General features: G+C 41.7%; 1 protein-coding gene across 1 annotated transcript; it reads left to right on the top strand.

Annotated features, from left to right (window-relative positions):
• Nucleotides 1-1,128: 1,128 nt before the first annotated feature.
• LOC145392036 (putative carbonic anhydrase 3) lies at nucleotides 1,129-7,678 on the top strand. The gene is made up of 7 exons (XM_080266525.1): nucleotides 1,129-1,191; nucleotides 3,544-3,655; nucleotides 4,455-4,593; nucleotides 5,495-5,634; nucleotides 5,955-6,112; nucleotides 6,688-6,774; nucleotides 7,655-7,678. Exons 1-7 carry the CDS (start codon nucleotides 1,129-1,131, stop codon nucleotides 7,676-7,678), a joined length of 723 nt encoding a protein of 240 aa, XP_080122651.1.
• Nucleotides 7,679-11,213: the final 3,535 nt, after the last annotated feature.

Genomic DNA, 11,213 nt, shown 5'->3' with positions numbered 1-11,213 from the left:
TCGTGATTAACATCATATTTAAGTGTTAATCTATTTTTACAACTCAGCATTCAAAATGGAGAGAGGGCAATTTTAGGCCAGGTTAGAGTAAAGTAGTATACAGCTCCATGTTCCTGTTTCAGCCCGTTACTGGTGTTCATTTTATGCCCGTTATTGGTGTTCAATTTATGACTGAGCAGTGACGCAAATATAATGTGATGATAATGTGGGTATTTTGCAAATGATCCGTGTTTGGGGTTAGTAACGTGGTGGTGTTTGTATGTACGGTATACATACTAGAAACTTGGAGCTGGCAATCATCATCATCATCATCATCATCATCATCATCAAAAGCAGCAGCAATAGCTATTGAATATATGACAGATCAGTGCTCATATTTTACATAGTTTAAAATAATTCTGATGCAGTCTGTAAGGTATGGAATATATAATCACATCAATCCGCGAACTTTCTTCTTTCTTTTTACTGCCTGATAATAATATTATATGCTGTTTTTGAGGGGTCTCTTTGGACTGAAGGGGTTGGAAGTGGCCTAATATCTAATCCCTTGTAACAAGATTAACACATTTTACAGCATCAGAATATAATCAATGCTCAACGCAGAGATGAGCCATGTAAAGGATATTCCATACTGTAATCCGTCTTTGACTACTTTTAGAACGTTAATAAATGTTTCCTTATTTTTCAGATAACAAATGATGTTGGCTGTGTAGTTTCATTTCAGGATAGGCCTAACTATATTCAACAGAGAAACGGTAATTGTTGCTTTACTTTTTGTTTTCAAATGTGTCCGACTCTAGGCATAGGCTTCACAGCCTGCTCCCAAGGCCCATCAGTCCTCCTACATACCATACACCTCCACATGTCACCACTTCGGTCTTAACACTCACCGTCCATACTGAATACATGCCAGGGTTGTCGCATACAGGACTGGTGCACTGGTATTAGCGGGGGTATTTTTATGACATGTCGGCGGGTCTTCAGTAGATCAGTAAAGTCTGCTTTTGCGAAATTCTAATCCTTAAGCTGTTCTCTGCCCCAGCGGGGATTAGAACCTTGGTCCGGTAGGACTGCAGGCAACCTCTCTACCAATTCAGTCACCGCCTCACTTATTGAGGTTGATTGAAAATGTTTGTAGAATTCATTTTAGACAACTACCACTTCAGAGATGAAATCACAGCGCAGCAGAAGGTACAGTCACTCATAAAAGAAAAGACCCCCCCCCCCCGGGTTAGAGGCAATAGAACTCGGGGTATTCAGTGTTGGTAACAGTGTATTTGACGTCAGCCATATGGGGGGATGAGGAGGGGTGTTTGAGAGGAGGGCGGAGTTAATCTGCACGAAACACTGCTTCAATCCACATTTCGAGTCAAACATACATTATATCTGACTTGTTATCAAGGCATATGTATGTAACCCATCACATTGGAAAAAGTTTATCGTTAGCTGAATAAAACCGTCAGCCGGTGGAAGGAATAAGATCTAAATGAAACCCCCGGCCTCAAGGGTTAAATGAATGGGCTCGACACACTTAGAATGAACTTTGAATGAACTTCCCCCAAACGCAGATTCACACCCCCACACCTGACGTCATTTACAGTGTTACCAGGACCGATATCATATTGGTTGAAAGGTGTCTTGGCCGGGGGGGTCGTTTCTTTTATGAGTGACTGTACCTATGATTCCAAAGTAACAACAGAAATCGCTTATCTGGTACTGATATCTTGGTTCTGAAAACCTTGATCACCCAAGATAAGCTTATTCTGCAGAACACGCTTGGGATCGTTGGATAAAGCTTTTGGCCTGTTTCTCAATAAAAATTTAAGGAGTTACAGAGGACAAAGGACTTCATCTGTGAGGAAATTGTTTTAGAACAGAAATAAATTTGTGTTTATTTTCAAACCACATGATTGATTGTTGCGCATTTGTAACCACCTAAGAACATTTTGAACTGTGTTCGGTACATCATGGTAGCGGGTTGGATATCTGAGTACATCAATTTCATTAATGGATTACTTTCATGCTAAAAAAAAAAAAAATATTCTCGCGACCTCGCATCACAAGACTGTCAATTCTGGCGCGAATTATACCTCCGAAAAAACTAATGACGGTCCCTCTTGCCTCCCACCCACAGGTGATGGGGATGATGATGATGATGATGATGAGGAGGAGGGAGGTTCAAATGAATTCCACTGGAGCTACGAAGGTCACACCGGTAAGTAACAAAGTATATGTTAAGAATTACCCAAAGAAAACACTTGGGAACAAATATGAACAAAAAACTGGTTGAAATTGTTTTAACGAATTGACCAAAGGCAACAAACAGCCTGAAGCCAGCAATGAACTTAACGCTAGGACAATACCAGGGGTTGTCCAGGTTGTACTGCGTGTGAGATAGCAGTATAGGTGACTGACTGAAGACTGAGATACTGACTTACGCTGGACATGGAGATATTATGTTTGACTTGCTATCACTCATAAGAGACAGTGAGGCTACCCTATTTTTCCTGTTACCTAGCCTTCTTGGAAAACTTTCAGAAAATTGGTCAGATTCATCTGCAAATATTTAAAAGAAAGGGGTTATAAAGAAAACAAGTACAAAATTCAGGAGTTACATATCCTACAAGAGTTATGCGCCACGATCCCGAAAATAGCAAGTGGTTGACACAGTCTGGTTCTTAGAAATATTCCAGAAAGTAAATAAGGAAAGCTTTCCATAAGTCAACAGACGATTATGAAGACACTTTCACAGCTACACCAGCACCGCGTCCTGTGCCACATGGCCGATTATGCGGGTATGGGCCTGGGGAAGTATTGACATCCGAGAATGGGCAATCTGGACCGTGCGCACATTCAGAGAATGGGCGGCTGTCCCACTTACATTCCCTCGTGGAGACACGTGGAAATAAGATAGTCCACGCCTGCATCATCTCAGCTGAGCAAATAAATTCATAGATCATTCATATGGAGGAAGGAGCAAAGAGGGTTCCAGGCTAGGAGACAAGAGTCGATTAATGGGGATGGAGTGAGGTTTATGTTTAGATTTTTATTTTTAGCCGCATATTGGAGAGTGCGAATAAATAGGTATGCTCGTGGAGGCATACAAGTGGTGGTGTTTCAAGATTAAACTTCTGGATGACAGACTCTGGCATTACACAGACCTTGTAAGTATGTTCCTTGTTACGGGGTTCAAAAGCAAGGATAAGAAGCATGATGTGAAAGCATTGTGTCGACCTGACTTGATCTCTTGTGCAAGTAGGGATCCTGAATTAATTTTACATGACCTGAAAGACCTGATGCAGCTTATGGGGGAAAAAAATTTTCATAATGGGTTATTCTGCTGACTCGCCTGTTCCAACTCTCATGACCCCCATTTTCCTTCTCTCTCTCTCTCTCTCTCTCTCTCTCTCTCACATACACACACACACACACACACACACACACACACACACACACACACACACACACATTGACCTACAGTATCACCCTTCAGGTCCGCGGAATTGGGCAAAGCATTACCCCTTTTGCGGATATCAGCGCCAGTCTCCTATTGATCTCTACAACGGGAAACTGGTGACGACATGGAATCCCTTCCAGTTCTTCAACTACAACGTTATACCAACATCAGTCAAAGTCACGAATAATGGACACTCAGGTACGCTTATACTGTTTTTACTCTAACCTGGTCTAAAACTGGCATCTCTCGGATTCTCACCATCTTGAATGACGAGTTGCAAAAACTTATCATCATTGAAATACGATGCTAGTCACCAAAATGTGTTATGGAAAGGACGTACTGTAGAGGCGTATAATTGCCCCTTACCTCTGGTAATCTACGTGAAATAAGCTGTAAGAGGACGAAAATTTGGGTCAGGTTAATGTAAAAAGGATATAGTTCCTTCATGGAGTTGTGAAATCCAGTGAGGTGTCCTAGGTTATTCATTACGGTTAACTTTCATACTCTGAAGACATGGTCAGTTGTTTTCATCTGACAATGATCTCGAATTCAGTTTTGCTCCATTGATGGCCAAGTGTAGCCTCATAAAGGGGTTGATTTGACCAGTGACCAAGAAGGCTCATTGCTACTTCATGAGTAAGGCCTATCGCACTTCATGCAACCACAGCATAGTATTTGTGTGTATGGTCCAGCTCCGTCAGATGAAAACATACTGACTGCAAAAACACTTCCTCGGCCAATTTTGCTAGTGACCGTAGCACGACCGCTGTTCTCAGCCTCTCACTTGGTTCTTACGTACGCTAACGTAATATAATCAGGAAATGCTGACACGCAGATCACTATCCACATTTTTATCAGCAAGAATCATAACTCACATTGGTAGGTTTGGAGGGCCAGATTTTTGAGCTATCGATTAGTAAACTGACAGAGATTCCTCAATAAGCCTCCCACGCTGATTATTCGGATTTACCTAAATCAGGTATTTCTTTACCGGCAGCCATGATCACAGTGGACACGCCGATCAGACCCTACGTGCGTGGCGGGAATCTCAACGGCGAATATGAGTTCGCGCAGCTTCATTTCCATTGGGGATCCAATAACCCAGTTGGCTCGGAGCATCTCATCCGACACAACAGGTAAGTTGGGAGGTAGACGATGATTAGGGTGGAGTATGGCGGTGGATGACGTGGAGTTTTGCTGCGGTCAGGATACAGTTTTGCGGCAGTTTGGGTGGAATATGGCGGTGGTTGGGATGGAGTATGGAGAAAGGCAGTGGTTAAGGTGGAGTATGGCAGTGGTTAAGGTGAAGTATGGCAGTATTTAGGGTGGAGTATGGTAGTGGATAGGATGGAGTAACGAAGAGTTAAGAAAGAGATCATGTCGGAGTCGGAGTTAGGTTGTTGTTAGGCAATAAAGTACCTCAGGCAGGAGAGGATGAAGGATGACAGGCAAGATAAACTGAAACATGAAGGCAGAACTTAGACCACACTGAGAGGGCTTGGTATGGTGGATGGTAGACAGGGTTGAGTCAGTGAGCCATGGTTAGCTCGCTCCCATGATGAAAACAAAGGTGATGAGGCAGAGTGATAACGGAGGCAGAAGATTAAGTATGACGACAGCAGGAAAAATGGAAACCACGGGACGAAACACTGTGATATATAGAGGACACTGATTAAGTATGCTGATAATGAGGGGAAATGAATGAAATAAGGGGAAGAGGCAGTATGATAGACGTGGCGGAAGATCTGCGTATGATGGTAGGGGGCGATAAACACACACACACACACACACACACACACACACACACACACACACACACACACACACACAAGGGGTGAAACAGTATGACAGGATAAGCAGAAGATCAATATGATGACGGAGAAGATGGTTCCGCTTGCGGAATATTAGTTGGTTCGTCTCAAATGGATATGAAACTTAATGGCCTGAAGTAGCATGAGAGAGAGAGAGAGAGAGATTATAATACTGCATGCTCTCTCCTCTTAGGTACCCGTGCGAGGTGCACCTGGTGCATTACAGGAAGGTTTACAACGACACAGCAACGGCCGTTTTGTACGAGGACGGTCTGGCGGTACTCGGGGTCATGTTTACCATCACAGAGCAAGACAACCCAGCACTCGCAGGACTTGTAACGGGCCTTGCCAACATCACGCTGCCAGGTGATACTTTGTGCTGTTTTGTTTATCACGGAACTCGATGCTTTGTGTGACTTAAACCTCTAACTGTACTTGTTACAATCTAAAACAGAACTGGTGGGTTTTGTTTCGTGTATCACGTAAGATATTTCTGCTTAGATTTACTGCTAACCTCTTTACTATTGTTTCTTAATACAGACATCGTCGGGTGGTTGCACTACATCAAGTTCATATCATGAGAGAGAGAGAGAGAGAGAGAGAGAGAGAGTGTGTTACATGCTTTCGTTATTTCCGTGAAGATATGGGCAAACACAATTCCTTCACATTCGTTCCTTTACCATCAGGTCAAGAGGTCGCCATTCAGCCCATTCCGCTGTCAACCTTCCTACCCAACAACAGGAAGAAGTTCCACCGCTACCTAGGCTCTCTGACCACACCGCCCTGCAACGAGGTGGTAGTGTGGACGGTCTTCCATGACAAACTAGACGTATCGGACAAACAGGTGAGGAGATAAGAGTAAATATATTCTCCTATACTCTTTTAACTCTAAAATTGTCATCTCTCCAGCCTGACTGCTTAGCTGTAACAATAGAGTAACTTTCGTGCAGCATTGTGTTCTGCTTACTGAACTATGTGAAATACTGTTGGCTGCAAAAAGACTAACATGTGGGCCAAGTGAAGGTAAAACGAGTATAATGACAATTAACACATCCTCTTACTCTTCATTTTCTATCTTATTTTGTGCCGTCATTCTTGATCTAGCATTTAGTTCCTTCAGTACAATGACGTCGTTTCTCATTTATCCATGCTGCCACAAAACGTCTGTACTCGGCTAAGGAATGGCTCTTGAAACTGGAGATGTCAGATATAGCCTTCATTAATCCTTTCAGTACAAGAGGTCTTCCTAGGTAGCAAGAAAAAATAAGTAAGACGTCATCACAATAAAGGGGTCAAACGCCTTTGTGTTTCATTCAGGATTTTAAAAACTTTGAATGGTCTTTTTTATTTTCAACGGCCGTATAAAATAGTCTGTGGTTAGCAAGACTAACATGGTGAAGTGTGGCTATACCCCTACAGATGGCACAGTTCCGCACCTTGAAGGACGCCAACGCAGATGCCCTGGTTGACAACTACCGTCCTGCTCAGTCTCTCGGTAGCCGCCAGGTGAGTTCTTTTTCCGATGTGAGTTCTTTTTCCCAGGCGAGTTCTTTTTCCAGGATGAGGTATTCTTCCCAGGTGAGTTCTCTTTCCTACTTTTTCCAAGGTGATTTCTTTTCCCAGGTAAGTCATTGTTCCCAGGTGAGCTCTTTTTCACATGTGCGGTTCCTTCAAGTTACGCGTTCAAAACCAGGCTTCAAGTTTCGAAGAACGTGGCAGTGCTCTGTTTGTTTATATCCGACTGGATTTACCTCTTTAAAGAAGAAATAGTATGGAATAAGGAAGCTAGAAAATTTATGAACAAGGTTTTCGAATTTAAAGAAACTGCTTGAAACTTGAAGCTTACCTGTAAAACTGCCTGAAACTTGAAGCTTACCTGTAAACGTGGAACTGAATGGGAAATGTGCCGTATTTTGAAGCCGGATTCTTAAACATATTTACGATTGATTCCATGTTGTAACTTTGATCTGTTATTATACGAAGAACTGGATACAAAAGAATATTCTGAACCCTCCTTTACTAGCTTATGTTTCCTGCAGAGAAAGAATATATATATATACAGTATATATAATCTTACGACAATTCTCCTTCGTAACTATATTTATTCTGTTATTATCTTTATTTTTTTATTTTTTTACTTATTTTACTGGAGAAAGAACAAGAGGCATGAGAAGACTGTACTCGTCTTGCCTTTACCTTCCCACAAGAACAGTTTATGGTTACGACAGGGAATCTACCATAAATATATTCAGGAATGTCGCACATGGACTGTTGATTTTCTTTTTTAAATTGGTAACATTAACTAATTCTGTGCCGGTAAAGCTATAACATAATTTAATATTATGTTACTGATCATACTGTCTAATACCTATAATTCCTGTTGCAGCTTTACTTCGCCGACTTGGACTAGTATGCCGAACTGGTCATATCGTTCAGAAGATTCAAGATCACTATCAGCACCAGCTTACTTCATCAGCAGTGTCCTTCCTCCACTTTCTTATACTTTCTGTAGCGGAGATATTTCCTAAAGGTAGTAGCTTGATGAGGCTGTTTTACAATTGTGTGTTAAGCCAAAATTAAATTCAAAAGCATCAAAACCTACAAAAGAAAATTCAAAATGGTAAAAGACAATCCCAGGCTACTCCTTTTGGGATGCAAGAGATCCCGAAGCTAAAGGTTACCATAGTCATATACACCAATATTCTTTTCCCGAAGCTAAAGGTTACCATAGTCATATACACCAATATTCTTTTCCCGAAGCTAAAGGTTACCATAGTCATATACACCAATATTCTTTTCCCGAAGCTAAAGGTTACCATAGTCATATACACCAATATTCTTTTCCCGAAGCTAAAGGTTACCATAGTCATATACACCAATATTCTTCTCCCGAAGCTAAAGGTTACCATAGTCATATACACCAATATTCTTTTCCCGAAGCTAAAGGTTACCATAGTCATATACACCAATATTCTTTTCCCGAAGCTAAAGATTACCGTAGTCCAATACACCAATACTCATTTCTAACAGAATTTTATTTGTATAATGCTTCTGGTCATCTCTGGAAGATTTAAACCGCTACACTTAAGCACAGCCTTCATCTCCGTCTCTAGTGTCTTCAACTAGGTCACTACCTGTCTGCTAAGACCTGCAGCAAAATATAATGTAAACACACACACACACACACACACACACACGAAACATTAGTTTCTCACTTTAAACTCTTGCATTTCTTACTTTATAATGTGTTTACTACAGTAAGTGTGTATTGCTGCTTCTTCCAGAGGGTACTGTAGTAAGGTAGCCAAGTTGGTATTTTTCGTGTGCAGCTGTGTGTTGAAATGATATTGATTTTATTATGTAATCGCAAATGTTTCCCTCACCGTTTTCAACAAACTATTTATCACTGATGAAAACGTAACCCCAACAACTGCTTCTTGTGTTGCAGTTGTTGCTTAGTTATCAGTCTTTGCTTGATGTTTGTTCTATATTATAGGAAGTGACAAGACAGTCGGACAAATCCTACTACCTGTGCTACAGTGCTTTCGACACCTCCTAAGGATCAGCCATTAATCTCTGTAAAAAATAAAATGTTAGAGATCATTCAGTATAGTGATGTCTTTATTCTGTTTTTTTTTCTGTTGCCAGACGATTTCAGTTAACTCACTGAACTGTAGGGATTAGATATGACCTCCATTTATTACTCCTTCAGTACCAGGGGCATTTCCTAAGTTTAAAAAGGCGTCTGGAGATAGCAAGAATAAAATAAAATAATTACATCACGGGATTCAAGGGGATGATACTTGTTGAGAGTTACATCACTTTCCATTTGTGTGAAGTTTAGTATTCCTTTTGGTTTCCTGTATAAACTGTGTGAACCTTATACGATTTTTTTTATGCTACTGTTGGAATACTGTGGATGTGAACAGGTGGTGAGAGAGGGCAACGCGATCCACTACATCAAACTCCTGCAGAGAGAGAGAGAGAGAGAGAGAGAGAGAGAGGAGGGGGGGGAATGTTTGCGTTATGAGCCATGAACCTGCCAAGCAGACTGTTACACTGGAAAGAGAGAGAGAGAGAGAGAGCGAGAGAGAGAGAGAGAGAGGCTTGAGTTATGGGCTACGAACCTACCAAGCAGAGTTACACGGGAGACAGATTATGGAGTTAAAACAATGTAGGGTGATGGAATCAGCGCAGTAATTGTGTGCTATAATATGCGACGAATACTTTAATATAAGAAAAAAATTAACATCCCACTACGTTATGAGTGGGTCCACAGTTCTTCTCCTCGTACATAATTTGCCCCAGGATTACATTTAGTCGGTACTATCGCTATAAGTGTCAACAGGATTATATGTACGGGTATGGCAGTTTTGGCTGCAGCCCGATTACAGGATAACACATATACAGGCCTACGGGCAACAACCCAATTCCAAAGCTAAAAACAAAAATCTGAAAACATAAACTTTGTCCTCGTTTAGTGTGGCTGTATTAAATACAAGTGGATGTAATATTTCATGATAATGTTTCAAAGGCCGAGTGAAGTGAGCAGGTGGAATGCGAAATGAGCCCAACTAACGACATATCTTGAAGGGGAGCCACAGGTTCAGATATCAATGATCACGCTTTAACAGTCATTTTATATGCGTGATCGATATTACAGTAACTGTATTGAATAGGTAGTTGTCTGATCCTATTTTATCTTACATATTTGATTTCATTTGGTGTAATATCTTGATGTATACATTTTGGATGCTTATTCTATTACAGAATTGCTTGTGAACTATGTCTTTCATAACCTTTTACCTCACACATTATCAGTTTTCAAGTCTTCTGTGGCAGACAATTAGGGGATTAATTCTTCCGATGCCCGCGACAAACGAATAAGAGAAGAAAATATATATTGTGCTCTCGTGTCCAGAGCACACGTAATAGGCCAAGGGACGGGTAGCACTGAGGCACGAGGGATGGCGACTGGGAAAGGGAAAAGAACGGGACAGAACAAAGGAAAGCTGTAAAAATACTGGGAGAGAAAGGAAGGTGGAATATAATTTAGGAAGAGACATAAATGGAAGAGGAGGACAGTCATTTTACTAGTACAGAGCAATATAAACGGAACGGAGGAAGAGTATGAGGTTGAATTAAGTAAAAGGATGAACAATATTTCGAAAAAAGATAGCAAATTCGAAGAGGAGGATTCCCATTTGAATAGTACAGAGCAATGTTATGGAAAAGGATGGGAGAGTATGAAGGTGAAAGGAAGGTATGGTTGCTAAGGACTGAAACTGGAAACAGCAATGAGAAAAATGGAGCAAAAGGTGTATTAGACTGAAATTAAGGAGCAGAATCTGCACTAGATTAACCTCCTCGAATTCCATTAGCAAACCTCGTATACTGTTAAGATTTTTCTGTTAATCATCCATGAGTGCACCTGATTCTTCCATTCCTAACACCACCCTCCTTGCCTCCCGTCCTGCCTAACACTACCTTACTTCATCCATGTCCTGTCTAACACCATCTTGCCTCACCTCTTCTCTGCCTAACATCACCATACCTCCCACCTACACTTTCTAACTCCACCTTTCCTCACCCCTGCCCTGCCCAAAACCACCTTACTTCATCCCTGTCCTGTTTAACACCATCATGCCCCACGACTGCCCTGCCTAACATCACCATGCCTTCCTCCTGCACTTTCTAACACCACTCTGGCCCACCCATGCCCTACCAAACACCACCCTTTTTCACCTTTGTCCTGCCCACCACCACCTTACTTCACCTATGTTCTGCCTAACACTACTCTGCTACTCTGTCTCACCCCTACCTTGCCAAGCGTTAGCCTGCCATACTGTGGTCTTCTCTCACGCCACTGGGTCCCACTCCCTCCCTGTCTAACATCACTATACCCTACTCTTTCTCTAACGCCTCCCTGCCTCCTTCTACCCTCA

The sequence above is a fragment of the Coenobita brevimanus genome, chromosome 1 (genome assembly GCF_032717465.1).
Source record: "Coenobita brevimanus isolate Jiangsu-jjx chromosome 1, ASM3271746v2, whole genome shotgun sequence".
NCBI lineage: Eukaryota > Metazoa > Arthropoda > Malacostraca > Decapoda > Coenobitidae > Coenobita > Coenobita brevimanus.
The sequence above is the reverse complement of the archived record's forward strand: the minus strand, read 5'-3'. Positions and strand labels throughout refer to the sequence as shown.

Coding starts and splice junctions, on each gene's coding strand:
- LOC145392036 (XM_080266525.1), top strand. CDS start 1,129: ATGTTTGTAGAATTCATTTTAGACAACTACCACTTCAGAGATGAAATC. Junction 1,192..3,543: donor AAATCACAGCGCAGCAGAAG/GTACAGTCACTC, acceptor TATCAGCGCCAG/TCTCCTATTGATCTCTACAA. Junction 6,113..6,687: donor TAGACGTATCGGACAAACAG/GTGAGGAGATAA, acceptor ATACCCCTACAG/ATGGCACAGTTCCGCACCTT.